The 21,491-nt window shown below is 42.1% G+C and overlaps 1 protein-coding gene across 2 annotated transcripts in view; it reads left to right on the forward strand.

Annotated features, from left to right (window-relative positions):
* The window catches only part of LOC107282500 (protein arginine N-methyltransferase 1), an 18,961-nt gene extending 317 nt beyond the window's left edge, over nucleotides 1-18,644 (forward strand). Inside the window, exons 2-11 of one of the 2 annotated variants that reach the window (XM_015810278.2) lie at nucleotides 3,126-3,179; nucleotides 8,372-8,473; nucleotides 8,635-8,790; nucleotides 9,167-9,230; nucleotides 10,676-10,818; nucleotides 13,161-13,248; nucleotides 13,448-13,563; nucleotides 14,482-14,632; nucleotides 15,228-15,349; nucleotides 17,379-18,644. In XM_015810278.2, coding sequence (XP_015665764.1) covers nucleotides 3,126-3,179; nucleotides 8,372-8,473; nucleotides 8,635-8,790; nucleotides 9,167-9,230; nucleotides 10,676-10,818; nucleotides 13,161-13,248; nucleotides 13,448-13,563; nucleotides 14,482-14,632; nucleotides 15,228-15,349; nucleotides 17,379-17,462 — 1,080 coding nt within the window. In that variant the 3' untranslated portion in view covers nucleotides 17,463-18,644. The remainder of the gene's footprint in view (nucleotides 1-3,125; nucleotides 3,180-8,371; nucleotides 8,474-8,634; nucleotides 8,791-9,166; nucleotides 9,231-10,675; nucleotides 10,819-13,160; nucleotides 13,249-13,447; nucleotides 13,564-14,481; nucleotides 14,633-15,227; nucleotides 15,350-17,378) is intronic. The other variant, XM_015810281.1, reaches the window with a different exon arrangement.
* The last annotated feature ends 2,847 nt before the right edge of the window (nucleotides 18,645-21,491 follow it).

The raw sequence follows: 21,491 nt of genomic DNA on the forward strand, positions 1-21,491 counted from the left end.
CGAGGGTCCTCCTTAATCAGGGCCGCCTGGGGTTCCTGCTCCCCGGATGGTTAAGCTTTTTCCCCCTGGCCCATCGATCCTTAGGGCGCAGCAGCCGCCCCCCTCCCCAAGTTGTGCTCCCCTCTGCTGGGAAGGACCCCCCCCCCCGACGCTGCCGCAGATAGTTGAACTCTTTGTTCGCGGACGCTCCGGCTTTTCCGCCGGCTGTCCCGCTGCCACCTTGGCTCCTTCGCCTTTCCTTCTTTGGGCAACCCCATGCTGGGTTCTCGTAATATGGGGTATTGTGGATTCCCGAATTCTTCCCACTCGGGGAAATACAGAATCAACCCACAGACCAATCCCCTCCCCCTTTGCCCAGTCCCATCTGTTCCTCCTCTTCCCCCTCCCCCCCAATTTTTCAACCTCATAATTTGCCTGTAAAAAAATAATAAGAGGGTGCCTGTTTCCACCATGATTTTGTGAAGTGGTCCCTTTCCCTTTTAATTTTGCCTGGTCTTACTGTCTGAAAGGAAACGGTGGGCCTTAATGCAGTAGCTTCCCTCAGGGTGGTTGCTCTTTACTTTTGATAAGCCCATTGTGCTCATTCTCCTAAGGAGGCTCTGATGCCTTATGGGGAGTTATTGCCTTCTAGCTCATTGTTCCCTTATTCTTGCACCTTGTGGTAGCCTGTGGGTTTACTGTGGACAGGAAGACATTTCTGAGTCTAAGCCGCACAAGGAAAATGGGCAAATTGATAGGAGGACCTGCTTTGACGTGCTATGATTTGTATAAGAGATCATTTGAAGGAAGGTAAGATTCCAGGGTCTTCAGAGGAAGCTTGGATGAGGCTGGGGTAAGATTTGGGTGAAAGGCGGAACTAAATTTTAGGGGCGTTGGATATCAGAGGTTACAATGTGTAGACTTCAGGGAGCTGCAAATTTTGGAAAAAGATTGAGGAATGGATGAATTATTTAAATTGGCAGGTGACAGGTTGAAAAAAGGTTGGAAGGAAAGAATTATGTAGTGTATAGGTAAGCAAGAAATTGAAGTATCTCCCATCTCATTTGCAAAATTCACACCCTCACAGAAACACCATTGTTGGGAATCCTTTTCATCTGCTGGTTTTCTTCCTAGAATGGAAATGACAGGGCCCAATAGTTAACTGTGGGAAAGGTATTTTTTGTTATCATCTTCATTCCATTTTAGATGTTCCCCAACCCCACCTGCCCTTCAGTTTTTGGATTAATAGAGCCCATAGAATTGGAATGATCCATTTAGGCCAAGCTTCTTGATCTGGGCATTTCACCATATATTGATTACTGGTGGGTCCTTTGGAAGTTCATGAGTTGAAAGCTGATTTAGGCTACTGAGTTAACCTTGCTTGATGTAGGAATCCAAATTAACTCGAATAAGTGACTTACTAGCTTCTTTTTCAATTCCTTCAATTTAAAGATTGCAGGATCCAATCTGGATCGGTCACCGGGACCAGAAGTTTTGTCTCCCAAACTTTCGGACTCGCGCTGTAACCCATCTTCAGGGAACTTCTGTCTAGGCTAGGTTGGATCCTGCAACATTATCCTGGGACATGTATATTCGCCTTCATTCGTTAAAGATTATCATCTCAGTAGATAACTGGTTGCCTTAACTATCCTTCAACCAAATGCAAGAGCAGTTGTAGCTAGGGAGCACACTGAGGGGTATATTGGTATGGTATGCCAGGGCTTTCAGGTTTGCCTAAGTCAGTAGTAACACAGGTAACTCACACTAGGCCTGTGGTGGCGAACCTATGGCACGGGTGCCACAGGCGGCACACAGAGCCCTCTCTGTGGGCACACGCACCGTCGCCCCAGTCCTAGGCCTTCAACTGGGTTTTATAAAACCTTTTTGCTTTAGGCCTCCGCCGCCGTGTGCAAAAAAAAAAAGGTTCAATCAATCAATCAATTTCAACTTCTCGTGGGGAAAAAAAAGATCTCGCAAAGTTGGACTTGATTGATTGAACTTTTTAGTCCCACCCAGTCTGCCATTACCACTGTAGCCACGCCCACCCAATGAGCCATGCCCACCCAATTGGCCACACCCACCCAATGGGCCATGACCACCCGGCACCCGGCCATACATAAGTGGGTTTTGGATTGCAGTTTGGGCACTCGGTCTCTAAAAGGTTTGCCATCACTGCACTAGGCTATCAGAAGAAATCCTATAGTTTTATCCTCTGAGGAGTAGGCTAGCACTGACATTTTATTATATAACTGCTGCATATGTGTCAGCTGACAATTTATAAGAGAATTATAGAAATAATTATAAAAGCGAATCAAAAGAACAGAGTACTAAGGATGTGGGGAACAAGGTGCCCAAACAGGAATGTAGCATGAGGAGCCCCTATCACCTAATGAATGTCTCTCATGCATATCTTAAGTAACCCATGCAACTTTTGCATCCTGTTTCACCTTCTGAATGTTTAAGTAGCTATTTCCAATACAGTGTTTACCAATTCTTCTTGGAAGTGCTGTATCTGAACATACTGAAGGGGAATAGGTGGTGGAGAGAGCTGTCTTTGGGTAGGTGTATAACTGAGACCTTGATGTCTGTCATAGCAACTCTGCTGGCATTTCAGATGACTTTTTTTTCTATTCCTGGCATGGGATTGTGATAATCCTATAAAAAACCTCTTTGTGACTGGAGGCAACCCTGCTCTGTGTGCTATAGTTCTGTTTAGTGATATGGTTGAATGGAAGGTGCATACATTATTGGGGGAGCTCAGAGGGGTGCTAGTCTTTTTACCATAGAGACTTGGAAGACTTCCTCTCCGATCTTGTATTTGCCAGCCTTGTTATTTGTTCAATTTGTACAGTGGCTCATCTCACATATGTGATTCTGGGTGGATTGTTACAATCCTAAGGGCTGGTTTCCAGCTCTAGAAATTGTTCTTTCTGGATACTATTGGCAAACCTAGAAGGAAACACATTAATCCCTCATAGAGAGACATCCCAGAATTGCTTCCTTATTTGTTGGTCAACTTTTATTAGTTTTTTTTTTTTTTCTTATTCCCTCTCCAAATCCTAGTTGTTAAAATGATCCAGGCTCCGGATCAGTTCCCGTTGAGCTCCGAATTGACATTCTTTCCCTTGTTACTCTCTCTCTCCTAGAATTTTGTAACCACGCTGGCTAATGGGATGAGCCTGCAGACTCCGCTAGAAGATGTAAATATCCTTTGAGTTCATGAACACTAGGCTAGTGCTCAACCCTGGATGTGGTTGAGCTCAGGCCAGATCTTTCCTTGTTGTGTAGCCGGCTTGGTGATGCATCATCCATTAGTCCCCCTTGCATCTGTCTTGCTAAAATTGCATCTATAGTTACCCCCTTGCTTTTGTACTCTTTCTTAGATGTACTGCCCTTTTCTCAAACTGCTAGGACTAACTACACACCATTTCCCATAAATTCTAGATGTAGAATATACCTACTTTCTGGTTCTTTGCCCTCTTCTTCACAGTATTAGTTTATATATTGTTTCTTCTTTCTTGCTTCTGTACGCATCTTTTAGTCCATATCCCTCAGTTAATCCTATGATGCAGTGCCTGTTCAGTCTGAGTGGCTAAACAATGCAGGATGAAAAAAGAATTGGGTTCATGACCAATTTTTTGTGCTTTATTTCAAATTGTTTACCTTGTTGCCCATATAAACTTTTATTTATGTCCTTAGTGGCAACTGACAGGAACCTATCCTTTTTTGATCCATTGATAAAGCTGCAAATAAAATAATATTTTTCTACAACACTTTTTTTTTTCCTCACGGTATTGGTAGAAAATGTTTAGGCATTACTTGATATTTTGGAAGGGGAGAAAGCACAGGAGTTGAGGTTTTGGATGTTAGGTGAGAGAACAGATTCACTTGTGCTACCCAGCTATTGTCCCATGATTCCTAAATACCTACTTTTCAAGTTTTAGCATTTATCTCAGATATACGAATTATTATAAAGAGCATCAAATTATATTAGCCTTGCATTGCATCTTTGTTTTAAAAAAAATCACACTTATTTTCTGGTTGATGTATGGGTGAAGAATTTATATCTTGGAGTCCCCCCCCCTTTCTCAGATCCGTCAGTTTAAACAAAATGCTAAGTGCCCGACATTGACATATTGGGGAGACTTTGTGGGACAAAGCTGGAGGGTTCTAAGCCAGGGTGTTGGTTGCATTGGGAGCACGTGACCATTCTTTCCTTAACTTTTATTGCAGCTCCCCGGTCCTGGGGACATTCAGGGGGTAGAGCAGCTCAGGAGGTAGGCCATTAATAATAAAGCCTGCCAAACTTTCCTGTGCATTGTGGGAATATGAGACAGAATTGCCCTGAGAGCATTGGGGGGGGGGGGGAGGACAAAGAGCTGATCCCCTAGATATGGTGGTACTAAGAAGACTGAAATGGCAGAGCCAGAAATTTCTCTTCCATCAAATGGAGCTGGTGCACTTTAGTTAAAACTTCAATCTGTGCAGCATCTGACTAGCCAAATACACAGACACTTGATTTTTAACTCCCCGTTTTCTCCTCTTTTGGGAGTAAAGAATCCATACAGCTGAGGTCTTGTGACAACCTTTAAGGGGAGGAGCAGATTTGTTGTGACATAGGTTTTAGTGAACCATTGCTTCCTTGTTGAAATGCATTTCAAGTTGTCATTTTTCTGTTATTATAATATTTATCAATCCCTTTTTATCCAATTTGGGGCCCTTTTAACTTAAAAAAAACTCAAATAGTACAAATCTATTTTTAAAACATCAAAAGATCAGGATAAAAGCAATCTCTGTGGCTTACAAATATGGGAACAATTTGATTTCCTTAAGAATTTAACCCTGAAAACAGAATTCTCCAATCTGGTGCCCTCCAGATGTGTTTGATCAACCTGGATGAAAGGAATATTGTGGCTTGTTGGCTTGTTAAGATTTAATATAGAGCCAAGATCCTCTTTGAGTTGAGCTCAACTCTTGGAGATTACACAGAGAATGTGTGTAGACATTTTGGTCATAATATGGACAGGATTTGCCATTGTCTTCTGCAAAAATACTTTTTTACTTCCCAGCTGTACCTGCAGAGTTTTCTAGATGCATCCCATCCAACTAATTCTGCTTAGCTTTCTGAAATCAGTGAAGGACTTAATATAACTTGGCTCAATCCCCCATCAGTTATAAGGTACTATATCCTAGTAGTCATGTGTGCTCCTGAATAGCATGCAGGTGATTGAGCAAGCTAGTAGTGGAAAGAGGGAGCTACTTAGTATGATCTATACCAGTGATGGCGAACCTTTTAGAGACTGAGTGCCCAAAAACTGGCCCCACCCCTGTCACGCCCCACTCCGCCCCACCCTGCCTGCCTGCAAGGCCACTCACTGCCTCCAGGGCCCGCCCCAGATCGCCCAGCAGCACCATGGCAGCCAAGCCCTCTGCCCGCGCCCCGCAACATCAACTGTGCGCGTTGGGGTGTGAGGGCAGAGTCTTGTCTACGCTGCCTGGCTGCCATGTCCTTGGCTGCGCTGTTCCGCGTGGGCCACGCTTGGGGGCAACTCTCCTCCAGGGGGGTTGCTGGTGAGGGGGTCGTGGGCAGAGGCAAGGCTGGGACAACGGCACGTGTGCCCACAGAGAGGGCTCCGAGTGCCGCCTCTGCACCCGTGCCATAGGTTCGCCACCACTGATCTATACCTTAGCTTAGGAGCTCCCAGCAGTCTAGTAACATGTATAGGATTAGTTATAAGATGGTTTAAATCAGTTGGGCTTGTTATATCGCTTTGCCAGGCAGTGACTCTATATTTTGAAAAGTTTATACACAATGGGACAACCTCATTGGGCAATATTGTGGCAGGACAGGTAACAGGTAACATAGAAAAGATGATATGAACTGTTTGTAGGCCATCTGTTTTTTGTTTTGTTTGAGATTTCTGGATTTTGGACACCTTTCTAGATGCAGAGAAAATGGATTCACCTTTTTAAATTTAGGGTTCTGATCATGAAAAAAGTACTATCTCAGCAGGAATAATTTAAGACCCACAGCTATTTGAAGATGGCTGGATCTAGTTTAAGATGGGATCTTCTGACTGATTGATATAGAATAGTTTTCCCCAGTTATACATCCTTAAAATTGGTTGGATTGCAACTTCCCTATTGGACATGTGGGTAGAATCATTAGGAGTTGTAAATATAGGTAGTCCTTGACTTACGATCAGTTGTTTAGCAACTGTTTGAAATCATGATGGACCCCTCCTAAAAGGTACTTATGACCCAGTTCTGAAGTTCCAATGCCCCTCCCCTCCTTAATATGATTGCATTTTGGGCACTCAGCAATATCCCATATTCACATTTTTGCCAAGAACTTATATTTACTTCCAGTGTTTGGCAAAAATAGTGAACAATGGGTTTCCTTAACGACTGCCACCAAGAAAGGCAGCCTTTGTGTTATAGCTGTAAGTTGAGGACTAGATATAGATCTATCTGAAAGGCACCAAGTTGGAAAAGACTGGAGTAAGGACAGTTCTAATCCAGGAAATCCCAGTTAAGAGTTCAGTGTGACTTTGTAGATGGCTTTTAGTGGTTTGCCAGCAAAATGACAGGATCTGCATTGATAGAAGAATATGGATGCACAGGGACACTCTGTAGAGGGGGGGGGGGGAGCATTGACAGCATAAAAATCATGAACATTATGAGGACAATTAAAGATCCTCCTCTTTTTTACCTGTATGTATGAGAGAGACAGAGATGCTTGCAATGCGTATTAAAAGAGGCAGGACTTTGATCATCCAATCACACCTCCCATTTTGAATATGATACCCTTTGCTAGAGTGGTGTCTACATGAAAACTTATTTTCTTGAATTCAGCCATCTGCTCTCTGTACCAGCTATAGCTTCCAGTGACGCAACACTGGGAGCAGTTAAAGTATGTTGCAATTGTCTAGCACTAAAGTCTTAAGTAATAAGTACAAGATATTAATCCAAGTTTATGATTCAGTTTCCCCCCTTAGAAGTTTGTTTTTATAGAGGCTCAAATTCCACCTCAAATCTACAACCTGTTTTAAGATTCACATGCTTGAAAATGCAACTTGTGAAATTGTGTCCTATTCAGTGATATGGTCTGTCTTACATAGGCTTGAGCTATATTTTTTCCTGCTTTCTTTGTTCTGACTAAGAAATCTTAATTAGAGGAAGATAAAATAGATAATTGTACTAAGCAACTTCAACTTGGTTTACCAGAGGTTAAAGGCATTCCCTTAAATTGGAAATCAGTCCAATTTGTTTAGAATTTTAAGAATTAACCCCTCATTTTACTTGTTTATTCCACCAACCACCTCTTGCAAAACTGCAAAAATAAATGTCCAAGAATTTCCATTATGTGTTTGATTAAAATGTCTGGATAACTGGTCTTGGGTTCAGGCTTCTGCCTAAAGAGCTTACCACTAGTCAGAACAGACTTTGCTACTTGATAGAACATGGGTGAACCAAATTAAACATGAGAGTTAGTGCATACACAAAGAACCTTCCCTAAAATCAGTAAGTATAGAATAGCATCTTGAGACCACCTGAAGCATAGAAGAGATGCATGTGGTTTTTCCTTACCTTCCAAATGGCCTGCAACAATTCTCATTATAATGGCAGGGTCATCCATCACCTTTCTGACAGGAGTCCAACTTAACCCTTTGCATTGTCAGCCTGTGAATCACCCAAGAACCCACCCTGACCTATATCTCCCTAGGGTATTATCTTCACCAAGCAAAATCCTACCCCTCTGTAGGATATAAGTGTGACTTTGTAAACCAAACATTTGGTTTCTTGAGAAGAAGGAATTGTTGCAATATCTGTAGACTGTTCAACCTCGTTAAAATAGATGCACTGTGATATGTTCAGAAGAAGAATATCAGCAACAGATTTTCTAAAGGACATTGGAACTCTGGTTTTCCCTTGGTGAAATAAAAAAACCCAAACCATTAAATTGAATAAAAGGTTACTTCAGAAACTGCAAATATTTTGTGAGGGGGTAATGTGAGTGTGAATTTCTGCAAGCTAAGGCACTAATACTCCTTTTTTCTTTATGGCCATCATCTAATTAATAGTTCCATGGATTTGCGATGAGTAAAAACTGTAATTCTAAAAGAAGCAGCATACTTGTTTGTATAAAGTATATGTACATTGACATCTAAGAAAAGATGTTTGTTGTTTTTTGCCTCTTGCACACACATTGTTAAGAAAGCACATTGTTTTTAAAATACATTTAATCAGGCATCATATAGACCATATTGATGGATATTAAATTATTAGTTGAGCAGTACAAATTTAAATGTTAATATGGAATTAAGTGGGGAAATTATAAGTTATATTAGGGGGTCCTGGGATGACTTGGGCCTTTCTGTATTTTCACCAGGTCTCGTGCACCCAGCCGGAAAGCAGCAGTAAACCAACAGCAGAAGAGATGACTTCCAAGGATTATTACTTTGATTCCTACGCTCACTTTGGGATCCATGAGGTGAGAGAATTGGTGGGGATGTGGTTATTTATTAATTTATTAAATTTGTTTGCTGGCCATCTCTCCTTAGGTTTTTCAGAGAGATCCAATCTTGTCCATTTTGGAGGGGTGTAAATAGATTTTGGGGGGATTTCCTGATGTGCCTTTTCTTTGCATCTTAGGAAATGCTGAAAGATGAGGTCCGCACGCTGACCTACAGAAATTCCATGTTTCACAATCGGCACCTCTTCAAGGACAAAGTGGTCCTGGATGTTGGCAGTGGCACGGGAATACTTTGCATGTTTGCAGCCAAGGCTGGTGCCAAGCGGGTCATTGGGGTAAGTATGATGCTCATATGCTATTGGTCTCTGTTTTGTGATGGAGTCTGTTGGATGCAAAACGGATGAAAGGATTTGATGGAATCCTAAGTGGACTGATAAACAGAGATTAAAAGTTCTGTATTAAAATTAGTGCTGTTAAAGTTATACAAATCTGCCTTAGTTGTTTTATGAAGATTTAGGATGACAGGCAAGAGAGAGACATCATTTGATTTTATATTAACACTTGGCATTCTTTAGTGCCATTTCATCACATGTATTTCCAGGGATGTTTCTTACTAATTTAGGAATAAAAAATATAATGCACTAGCTTACGAAACATCTCTCTTTATTCCCCCACCCTGTTCCCCACTTTGGATATGCCCTCAACTAATAGATTGAATGCTCCAGTATCTCTGATTATGCTGTCAAAATCGTCAAAGCCAATAAACTTGACCATGGTAAGTAAATTCATTTTTAAAAATGTCCTCAATTTCTGAGTCACTTATCTGTGTATCCAAAAAGCCAGTGTTGTACAGAAGATGTTTAGGGGTAGTTCTCAACTTAGGACCATACTTAACAATGGTTCAAATTAACAATGGGCTCATGTAAAGCACTTTTGACTGTTGCAAAATATATATATAAAAAAACCAACCCCAACACTGTAGTCATATGGTCGCAGTCTGAATGCTTGGCAACCTGTTCATGCTTATAACTGGTTGACAAGCACCTCATGATCATGTGAGGTGGAATGTAATGGAATGTAGTTAGAAGGTGGATTCCCAGGGGAGGGGGGCACTCCAAAGGGACAACTCAGTCAAGATACTTTATGTGTGAGAAAGAGGATGAAGCCATCGCCTCCCTAATAATTCTCAGAGTGTATGGTAGATGCAGATAGTAAAATGCTTAGTTTGGCAAAATTCTGTCTATAGATGTGGAAGCAATAAAGCAGGGGTCCCCAACCTGTGGGCTGCAGCGCATTAGTGGGCTATGAGGGGTTTGCAACCAGGCCATGGAAACGGCAAGCGAGCATGCACGCAAGGGTGATCCTTACTTGCATGGGCAGCATGCATGCATGCTCCATTTAAGTGAGCGACAGGCACTCGTGCACTCCACTTGCGCAAATGGAGCTGTGCACATGCTTGCTGGCTGCTCATGCGGAACCATCCCCTTCCCCCCGCCAGTCCATAAAGCCGGAAACATTGGGGAACTCTGCAATAAAGAAATCAGCTTGGAAGAACGACTACTTGTCTTTCTTTGTTTTGGGGCCTGATTTGCAGTCTTCTCTGCTGGCTTTCCCAAAAAGTCAGTGGGGAAACCAGTAGGAAAGGTTGTAAGATGCTGGCACTTACCAAGAGGATTCTCATGTTTCTGGGGGCTGGCTAAAAGAGCTGCTTGCGAAAATTTCAGCTCTATGCCTGCTTAGACTTTTGGCATGGAGCTGAAATCCTTAAGCAAATAACATTTCAGCCAACCCTCAGAAACGAGAGAGAGCTGAAGTCCAAACAGGATTTTCTGCCCCTGAGCAGAGAGGTAGCATGGTAAGGTACAGAGTACAGGGCCCCTCAAGGAGGTGGAGAATGCGCGGTTTAGGCCACGTGACTCTCAGTTTGGAGCTTAAAGTCCTGCTTGAATTTCACTAGGGAGGATTTTCAGCTCCCGAGTAGGGAGAGACCTGCCCACAGCCTGCGCCAGGTATCCCAGGGTCTCCCCCACTCCCATGACATAACTGTAACTTACCTGGGATTTCATCTACTTAACATGTGAGATTGCTTAACAGTTACAACTAGGAGTGCTGAGTTTGGCTGAGCTAATAATATGAAGAAGCCATCTTTGCCAAACTGATTTGCATTCTCTCTTTTGCGCTGAAGCATAATTTTAAATCATGCGGTTTTCCTCCTTCAAGTGGTGTCCATCATCAAGGGCAAAGTGGAGGAAGTGGAGTTGCCTGTGGAAAAGGTTGACATCATCATCAGTGAGTGGATGGGCTACTGTCTCTTCTATGAGTCCATGCTCAATACTGTCATCTATGCCCGGGATAAGTGGCTGGTAAGTCTCAACCCTTGATTTCTGCCAGTGGTGCCTAGATCTAAGATGGCCCTAGCTTATCTTATTTTCAAATCTGGATTGTGGAAAATGCCATTTGACAAAAAGGACAAGATGTAGTGATCGAATGGTGATGTGTTCAGACGTTTTGATTTTAAACTTATTTTAATTTGAAGCACCCCATTTTGAATGCAAAACAACTGTTTTGTAATCTAAACTATAGTTCAGAAAGCACTTCTAGTTTGAAGTGAAGAATTTTTAGCTCAGAAAACTTCCAGAATAATCGGAGAAGACCATTTTGTACATGGAATAGTTGTTTTGATCTCGGACCAGCTATTTCAAGGTCACAACAGGATATTTCAATTTCAGAAATTTGCACACCACTAATAATAGCTATTACTCTCTTGGCCAAAAGAACATTTCGGAGTGACCTTGTCCCTGTAAAGTCTCAGGATTACAGTCAGATTCATTAGACTCATCCCAGTATCTAAATCATCTAATCTTTCAGAACAGTACAGTACTAATTCCTTTAAAAACACAGTAAGACAGAAGGGTATCATTTATAATAGCAGGGGAATTGTTCAGCTCTTGATTAATTTTCAAAACCTCTTTAGAAATGATTATTTGTACCTCTGGCAAAAGTTCCCCTGCAGTTTCTTGGGTAGAAATGGGGAAAGGTAATAATAAAAACACACTTTTTGTCCAAGCTGGCTTATGTTCCTGAGAGGCTGTAGGTAGTATTTAACAGAAAAAAAAATCTGTCCTTGTTCTAAACCACACCCTTTCCCGGTATTCAGTTTTCAGAAGTGCTCTATGCCTTATGGGTCTCCCAAGTACTGTTGTGCTTCATGAAAAATCCATCCTTGGCTGTTAATCACAAAACATAAAACAGAATTAGAATTCCATTCTTAATAAAATAATAGGGAAGCACAAGTAAAAGTTGTGCAAAAGCTTTTTTTCCCACACCGACAGCAAAGTAGTGAAAGTACTTTTACCTGGTATGCTTTAATTTAGTCTGGATGCTCTACATTGTAGCTGTGTAATTTTTATTTAATAGGTTTTATTTGGTCTGGGGTGTTGCTCTGCAATACAGGTGATCCTCTACTTACAACCACAACTGAGCCCCAAATGTCTTGTTGCTGAGTGAAAATTTGTTAAGTGAGTTTTGCCCCATTTTACAACTTTTCTTGCCACGGTTGTTAAGCGAATCACTGCAGTTGTTAAATTAGTAACACCGTTATTAAGTGGATCTGTCTTCCCCATTGCTAGAAGGTCACAGAAGGTGATCACAAGACCCTGGGACACTGCAACAGTCATAAATATGAGTCAGTTTACAAGCTTCTGAATTTTGATCATGACTGTGGAGATGCTACAATGGTGATAAGTGTGAAAAATGGTGATAAGTCACTTTTTTCAGTGCTGTTGTAACTTCAAACGGTCACTAACTGAACTGTTGTAAGTTGAGGATGACCTGTACAGAATTTGATTTGATGTGAAGTAAAGGCTGTCTTCAAATAAGGCCAATGGAACATTCCTCTTCATTGAGCAAAAGTATCCAATTGAGTATTTAAGCCACTGCCGTTTTACAGCAGTCACTTAAGCTATGATGGTAGCCCCTTTGGCATTTAGCTTATTCAGGAGTATCTTTCAGGGCAAGCTGCTTTTCTATGGATGCTAATACCATTATTACACTAGGACGAGTCATAAAAGAGCCAAGGTTGCCTACCCCTGCACTAGGACACACTGCAGCATCTGTAGCCCTCCGAATGTTGCTGAATATCTAATTATAGCATCAATAGGAAAGGACACGAGGATTAATTTTAAGTAACACCCCAGCTCAAGGACCTCTCAGGATGATGAGCTCTGAGAATTAATGTTACCTGTTTTGCACTTAACAGCTGTTATTGTGAATAGGGTTTCAAACTACAGGCATGAGTAATTATAAATGGTTTTTTTGTAATTTGTGCAGAATAAATATGCAGTTATTTGAAACCTGATTACTCATGTTCACTTTTCATAATTAACAGTCGTGTTAACTTCTCTAGGTTACCCCTCCTCCTTACAGCGTCATTAGTACCCATGATACTATGGGAAGGATCCTAGAAGTCTCCTCCTATTTGTATTTAGAATGAATTATACTGCTTGTAAGCAATTTGGGTATTACTGTACTGTATTGTTATTCTGAAAGTTGGGGGATAAGTAATTGTAAGAAACATGAATTCTGACATGTATATTGTGTGTCCCTCCCCTGCCCACTCCCCTAATCAAGAAACTAGATTCTCCACGAAGGAAAGGATTGTATTGTTTTGTGGCTAATTTTTTGTTTACCATCCATTTTGCACCAGGCCCCAGATGGACTTATTTTTCCAGACCGTGCCACTCTGTACATCACTGCTATTGAAGACCGGCAGTACAAAGATTACAAGATCCACTGTAAGTACCAAGTTCTTTCCCAAAAAGGATGCCAGGCCTTTTGAGCACATACGGGGGAAAATATATTTCCTGGTGACTCTTTTAAGGGAACATCATTTTCTCTGCTTCTTTTTATTGTACCCTTTTTTAGTGGGTGGGTGTGATTGCAAAGGCTTTCCAGGACCTGAATCCCTTCTAAACTCTGTATTTCTTACTGCAGGGTGGGAGAACGTATATGGATTTGACATGTCGTGCATCAAAGACGTGGCAATCAAAGAGCCTTTGGTGGACGTTGTTGACCCAAAGCAGTTGGTCACTAACGCCTGTCTCATCAAGGTATGGTGGGCTGGGGTAATTTCTTTTTCTGCCCTTGACTTTCTTAATCACCATTGCTATGAACACCCTGTCTAAAATGGCATTAGGTGCTCACTGGTCATACTTTGCTTCTAGCATTGATCACCTTTCTCTGTTGCAGTGGCTCTTCAGACCAGTGAATAAAAGGTTGAACAATATCGATCGCAGTGATCCCGATTAAGGGGAACATTAAGCTATCCCCAAAGAAGGCCGCTTAGAGTGGCACGCTAGGAACTTTGCAGAACTTAGAGGAAATTAGTGCCGCCCAGAGGATCTACTATCCAGCATTTGAAATCTTTCTTAATCTTACTGGGCATTTGGTTGTCATGTGGATAAAGGTTGTAGGTGCCTGTCACTGCATTAGGAACATTGCCTTTTTTGCTTCTCCTGTTTTTTGACACGGTCTCTCTATACTTTGTCTGTCTGTGACTCTTGCTGATCTGGATTATGCATGCAAATGACCCTTTGGGGGACTTTGTAGGCAAAAGAGAACAACTGGGAGAAGATGATGGAAATAGGCAAATGGGGGGACTAAGAACAAACGCTACTGTAGATTGTTGTATTGAAGAGCAGTAAGGGAGTATTCCCCAGAGAAAAAAAGGGGAAACAATCAGATTGGGTGTGGTCCCCATATGGCCCAGAGCAGAGCAGACTACCTGTGAACATAGTTGCACAGGTGCATCTTCCCCTTAAAAACTCTACAGATTGCTCACTTTTTGTTTCAAATGCTAGTTCATCTCAGGATGCCTCCAAATATTTGGCTTTCAGAAGTTACTCTTTTGGCTCTAAAGGATTGCTACTTTTGCAATCTGCAGGAGCTTCCTATCAGAAAGAATGATAGATGTTGTTTTGTGAGGATAATGAAGGTATGTTAACTTTTTTTAATCTGTCTTGTGGCAGGAAGTAGACATCTACACAGTGAAGGTGGAGGACCTCACCTTCACATCCCCTTTCTGTCTGCAAGTGAAGCGCAACGACTACATCCATGCCTTGGTCGCCTATTTCAACATAGAGTTTACCCGATGCCACAAGCGAACTGGATTCTCTACCAGTAAGGGCATTTGTTACCTCAGTGTGGAAATTCAGCAATAAGGGACTTTGATCCAGTGTCAGGGAGCTGGGGTGCTGAAATGTTAATATTCTGGTAAAGGATAAAACTAAATCAATGGAATTTTCAGTATTAAAATATGACTGGTTAATATCTTACAGTAACACAGCGCCGCTGGAAAGGCTAGATTTGTGTTTCTCAACCTTAGCGATTTTAAATTGAGTGGACATTCAACCCCTAGAATTCCCCAACCAGCCATACCGGTTGGGAATTCTGGGAGTTGAAGTCCACACATCTCAAAGTGGCTAAGGTTGAGAAACACAAATCTAGCCTTTCTAGCAGTGTTATGTTACAGTAAAAACTGAACTAAACTATATCTAGTCTGTTTTTTCAGGAGCATGAGTATCCTCCCACTGTAGCATTCTTGTAGATTTTACTGATTGAGAGATTGAAAAATAGAATTATTGGGGGATTCAAAGAACTTCAGTTTATCTGGAGGAAAATATCTAAAGTCAACTAAATGAAGCAAATGGCTTGACTTATATTTTTCCCTCATGGCTGCTTTCTCTGTTCAGCTTCATTTTTTTATTACCTTCAGGTCCTGAATCTCCCTACACCCACTGGAAACAGACAGTCTTTTACATGGAGGACTATCTAACAGTGAAGACAGGAGAGGAGATATTTGGCACCATTGGCATGAAGCCTAACGCCAAGAACAATGTGAGTCAGGAGGGTGGTTCTTTTCCTGCAGTGCTTTTTTTGGAAAGTTGACATCATTTCCTCCAATGGCAGACCTGCTTGGGAAATAGAAATCAAATCTACAGAAGCTTCTTTGTTTCTTAGATTTGCAAAAATACAAAGGCCATAATAAGCATATTAAGCAAAAAGTTCTTAACCAGAAACAGTCCATTGAGGATCAAACACAGTGATGGCCATGGAGTGTTGGACTTGCATGATGGAGAGAGATGAAATGGTTGTCTGGAGAAGGCCATGGTTGGCTGGAATTCTAATTAAGATGCACTTACTCCTCCTATTAAGTAGGGAAGCATGAAATGTTCTGTTCTTCTGGTCTAGGTAAATATAACCTTGCCTGTAGTGGACAAACTAGTAGGGAAACATTCTGTTCTGGAATCGAACATTTGCCTAAAAATGCTATTATGTGATACACTTTTGACATAGTAGTCGTTTTGGATAAATGCTCATAACCTGAAGCTTTTGAAAGTTGCGTGTGCAACTTCAAATATTACCCAAATATAATTTTAATGTGATGGGGACCAGTGATCCTTTGATTTTAATGAAATAAATTTGAGTTTAGTTTTTGTCCTCATACTGTTTGTTACTTTTTGGAGAATATATTTTGACTCAGGAAATTTTCCATGTCCCTAAACATTATTTTGGTAGTAGGGATAGTAGTAGATTCACTCTCTCTCTCTCTGTCTCTCTCTCTCTCTTCTCTCTCTGTCTCTCCCTCTCTCCCCCTCCCTCCCTCCCTCTCACACACACACCTGTGGAAGTACTTTTTTCCCCTTCCTCCCTCTCTCTCCCCCCCTCTCTCACACACACACCTGTGGAAGTACTTTTTTCCCCTTCCTTTTTCAGTCTTGGAGAGTGCCTGGGCAAGTCCCTGCAATTTTCTTCAGCAGCTTATAAATATGCCTGAGTAGACATGAATTAAAGTAAGGTTCCTGATGAATAGCATACATATGTGGAGGAGATAGCAGGTCTTAATCTGGGCTTTGCCTCTTTTACCAGCAGTGCTGTGATTGAAGTGGTTTAGGAGGTTCCAGTTTGGGGAAATTGGTTGCTTCCTACCCTAATCCTGGCCAAAAGCTGATCTGAAATGGATTTCCCCCCATCAGGGTGCATTCATATGCTCTTTACATTTTTCTCCTCCCCTCCCCCAACTTAATCTCCCCATTGTTTCTCAATTACATGCTCTTGATTGGTGGGAGTTTAAATAAGACATATTTTTTTTAATGAGTGTGACTGGCCTCTTATGTTTAAACCATAAAAAGGTATTAGAATGTTGTTACCTGTTTGTTTATCCAGTTTCTCTTCCATCTCATCTCGGCACCATTGACGGCACTTAGATTGTGGGAGAAGGCCAGCTAATCTGTAACTTTTACTATTTTTAGACTCAGGCATAATTGATGAAATTTGCATAATCTTCTGAATATATAAAAGATGGTTCTGAAAAAAAGTTTTCTTTGTTTAAAAACTCACCTGCAATATCTTGTATAAAATTGGGATTTGGGGCTTTCTTGCTTGAATTGTCATGCAAGGACTCTAATGTCTTACCAGATATAGCAAACTTGTGAAAGTTCAGCTGTAGTGTACTTTGAGTTTAATATCTAGGTTCCAAAAATTTAACGTATTTAAGGTTATGCACTGTGGCAATGGGGGCGGCACGGTGGCTTAGAGGTTAAGACGCTGGGCTTGTCAGCTGGAAAGTCGGCAGCCCAGGTTTGAGACCCGAGCTCCATGCAGCAGGGTGAGCTCCCAGCCTTAGCCCAACTCCTGCCAACCTAGAAGCTCAAAAGCATGCAAATGTAAGTAGATAAATAGATACCACTTCAGTGGGAAGGTAACATTCTGAAAAGAGAACATAACAACGTTTGCATCACAGGAATGACAAGTAAATCCTCCGTCTCTTAATGGGGATGAGGTTGAGCTTCCTGTGTGTATGTGTGGTGGAGTACATTGTGCCAAAAGAAAAATGTTTTGACTCGTTTTCTTTTTCTGTATGCAGCGAGATCTGGACTTCACCATTGACTTGGACTTCAAGGGGCAATTGTGTGAGCTGTCGTGTTCGACGGATTACCGGATGCGTTAGCCCTTTTACTCCCACAGGTTTTTTTTTCTCCTCCTTCAACAAACCTTGCACCCAGAGCAAATCCTCTCTGTCATCCTATTCCGTTGACGTATCACTAATTCATTTCATTGTGTAGTTCCCTGTAGCTGCACTCTGGGCCAGCAAGGAGAGGGTCAGTATTAGAGGCTAGGGGGAAATAGCCAAGATCCCCCCCACCCCAAATCCCATTGCCCCTTGTTTTCAAAAGCCTTCCCCTTCCCCAACTACCAGGAACTGAGGCTGTTAGCACAATTGAAGACATGCACGTGGTTTGTCCGTCCGTTTGTTCTGAGGCTTGAGTGCCAACAGCAGGCTTCCATCATGGATTTTTATTTTTGTTAAATCATTGTTGGTCTTCTCTGCCAAACTGTGTTGCCTAAAAAATTTTCTCCCTCCCAGCCCGTTTTTTCAGTGTAACACTGTTCCTTGTCACCAACTCCAGTGCAAACGCTGCTTGGTTTTTGGGGGTACATACATCAATTTCGCGTCCAGTCAGCAGGATGGGCATCCCAACAGGTTTTTTAAATCAAGAGGGCATGTGGAGGTTTGGGTGAAAAAGGCATCTCCATTTTGTGGGTGGTGTTTTTTCACTGACGGTTTTGTACTTTTCCCTCTTAAATTTCCTGTTCAGATCTGTGGAGGATGATGGTGTTTTTTGATCCCTTGCCCTTGGAAAGCTGACATAGTGTGACTTTCATAACTTATGGTTTTTATATGGTTACATTCATGAGGAAAAAAAATAAAGAAGTTGAAACCAGTTGCTCTTTCTTTTAATAGAAAAAGACAGTGTGATAATGTGACCATTTGCGCATCTAATGTTCCATGCAAGTATTTCTATAAGAAAAGAATGTGGGAATAGGATGAAGGATTGAGCTGCGCTGTGGAGAACTCCAAAACAGTCTGACCCAGGTGTTTAGGATACAAAGGACTTCCATCCTGTCACTGATGCCGCTGTAGAATTCTTTTAACAAGCCAGTCCCAAGAGACAGGATAGCACACCAGCCTTTCCATATATAGAAATTAACTGGAGAAATTATATCTTCAGCAGTGGCTCCAGCATAGACTCCTTAACCACACAGATAAAGAAGCTTAGTCTAGGAAAACAATGCAGGCCATTTGTGCCCCTGATCGCCATGGCAGCTGCTCCCAAGTGTGGAATAGCCCTAAACAAGAGTGTCCAACTTTAGCAACTTTTAAAATCTGTGGACTTCAATTCCTAGAATTTCGCAGCCATCATGGCTGAATGGGGAATTTCTGGAGTTGAGGTCCACATGTCTTAAAGTTGCCAAAGTTCAACACTCCTGCCCCAAACTATCCGAATTATGAAACCAAGAGCATTTTCCACACAATCCCTCCCCTCGTTACAAATGTGGACTCAATCATCTTTAACATATAGCTCAGATATATTAATCAACCTCAATTCTTAGCATTCTGTTTCGAGACAATCGGGTCTCCAGAAAGCCTTTTTAAAACATTTTTTCCTTCCTTTGAGGATGGGTTTTAAAGTTGCATCGGCATTTACAATATATCAGAATTAAGCATACTGAATGCATTTTATTTAAAAATGATTTTTTGGGGTGAAGTGGAAATGAAAAACCAGTTCATTTAATGGCAGAGGGCAATCTTGGGTTCAAGATTAGGGCTCATAGCTACCAATTCTTAAAATAAAGCCTCATATTAGAAAGTGCTCCTTAAGTCTGACTTGCCTATGTTTATGCAGACTTAAAGAACAGGATTTGTTGCTATAGTTGAATCACGTTATAGTGGTGTGGTGGCCTAGGGGTGAATCACGTTATAGAGTGGTGTGGTGGCCTAGGGGTGAAGACGCTCGCCTCCCACTCAGAAGGTTGAGAGTTCAATACAGCGTCAGGAAGGGCATCTAGCCAGTGAACGCTCAACTTCATCCAGTCACCCAGCTCTACCCCAAATTAAGGGATCACAGGGTTGAATAAAGTGAATTTTTTTTAAAGCTGAATCACAATTATAATTTAGTGTCAGTGTATGACTGACTAGTGTGAATAAGGGAATAGGAGAGCATATTCTTGCTTGCAGAATATTGCAGATTGGTGCCCTGGAATCTCAGAAGTTGAAAGAATCAGGGAAATGAGTGATGGGAGAGAACTTCTCTATGGGATCCAGGAATTAAAATAGTTTTGATGCTAGCAATGGAGATTGCCAAATACAGAGGGAAGGCTGACTGAATTGTTCAACCAGTAACATTGTTATACAATTTGAATAAAGGTAGAGTGAACTTTTCCTCTGGAATTATGGCACCAAAATCATTTGAAGTTAAGCAACAGTCACATTTAAATTTTCATAGGAAAAATGAGAAGGCATATATGTGCCCCTGATCTTACTGTCAACAATCATTCACAGCCAGTTTAAGATGGAGCTAGCTTAGGCAATGTAAGGTTTCTAAGTTTACTCAGATAGATTGCAAAATGGTGTTTCTCAGCAGTCTCAAAAGAAAACTACATGAGTAAAATTATGAAATGTTGTTTTTCCTATTTGATTCTTGTGAATGATAAATGGCTTGAACTTGCCACAGCTACATTATGCAATGAATTTGCTTTCCTTGGAAAGTCAGTTTTTGAACAATGACTTTAATAAATGTGTTAACTTCCTAAATCAGGGGAGTTGGCCCCTAGGATCTGTGCATCTCCAACATCCAATTGGAGGTTTCCCAGGACCCCAAGGTTCTGACACTTCATTTTGAAAGTTTGACTTGAAAGCCCATTTTATGGGGGTTTGGATGGTTTTAGAAGTAGCAACGGGGGTGGTAACCTGCCTCTGGAAAGTCACCTGCTATGACCATCCCCAAATTCAGTGGTCAAATGTGAAGTAAAAATGCTCCTGGGGACATCCAAGCATTATCAGCCAGCTTTCTGTGATCCTTCTGAAAATTAGGAAGCTGAGTTGTGGCTGACAGCTTTTCAAAGATTATCCATCCTTGATTTAGACCATTGATTCCTTTTACTGTAAAACATGGCTAATGAGAGTTATATTAAAGGAAACTGTCATTACTAAGATACTAATATTTTACTGTTGATTCAACAAAAGCAAAAATAAAGTATTGATTGGGTATGGAAACCAAGTTTCTGCTACTTGGATTGCAGCAGGGAATCAGTCTTGGGGCTTCCAGAGATAATCTTCGATTTACAACACCACTTAAGGACTGTTTGAAGTTATGACAGACCCCTCCCTCAAAAGTTATTTATGACCTAGTTCCAATGTCCGCCCCCTTCCCCAGGAACATTACTGCATTTTGGGCACTTGGTAATTGGCCCATATTTATGGCTGTTTGCAGCACTTCCAGTCATGTGACCACAATTTGTGACATTTTTGCAGGAAACCAGTGCTTGCTTCTGGTTTCTGATAAAAATCACCCCATAATGGGTTTGCTTAACAACCCCAGCACTTGCTTTACAACCCACTGCCAAACAGTCATAAAATTGGGTCTATGCAGTGGTGGCGAACCTATGGCACGCGTGCCAGAGGCGGCACTCAGAGCCCTCTGTGGGCACATGCACCATGCCCCAGAGATGGCAACTGTCCCTCTTCAACCAGCCGCCTGCTAACTCGCCGAGGTCCTACATGGTCGGATGCATCCCAGCATGGCTGGTTTCCCTCCCGCCCCCGGTACCATCCCTCCTGGCCTTGCATGTTCTCCTTTTCCTGGGCACGACCCACTGCATTGCCTCCTCAGCTGTCGGCCGGCCGTCCAGCTCAGAGGCGGCTTCTCTGAAATGCTGGCGGCAGACTGCGGAGCCCCAGAGTGCGCCACTTGAGGGGCCCTCATGCGCTCACTGGCCTCTGTGTGCGGGGGCCGATGATGTCAGGCAGCAGCCGCCCCGGCCCCTACCTCACCTTGCCCTGCAACTGGCATCCCCACCCTATCTCACCTTGCCTCACTTCACCCCACAGGACAAGCCTCCTGCCCACCGCCTCACCTGCCAGAGACCCCCTGGATCTCCCCCAACCCTGCCCGGCCCCCACAGGCATCCTCCCCAC

This window comes from Protobothrops mucrosquamatus, unplaced genomic scaffold, assembly GCF_001527695.2.
Source record: "Protobothrops mucrosquamatus isolate PMUCROS unplaced genomic scaffold, P.Mucros_1.0 scaffold8, whole genome shotgun sequence".
Lineage (NCBI taxonomy): Eukaryota > Metazoa > Chordata > Lepidosauria > Squamata > Viperidae > Protobothrops > Protobothrops mucrosquamatus.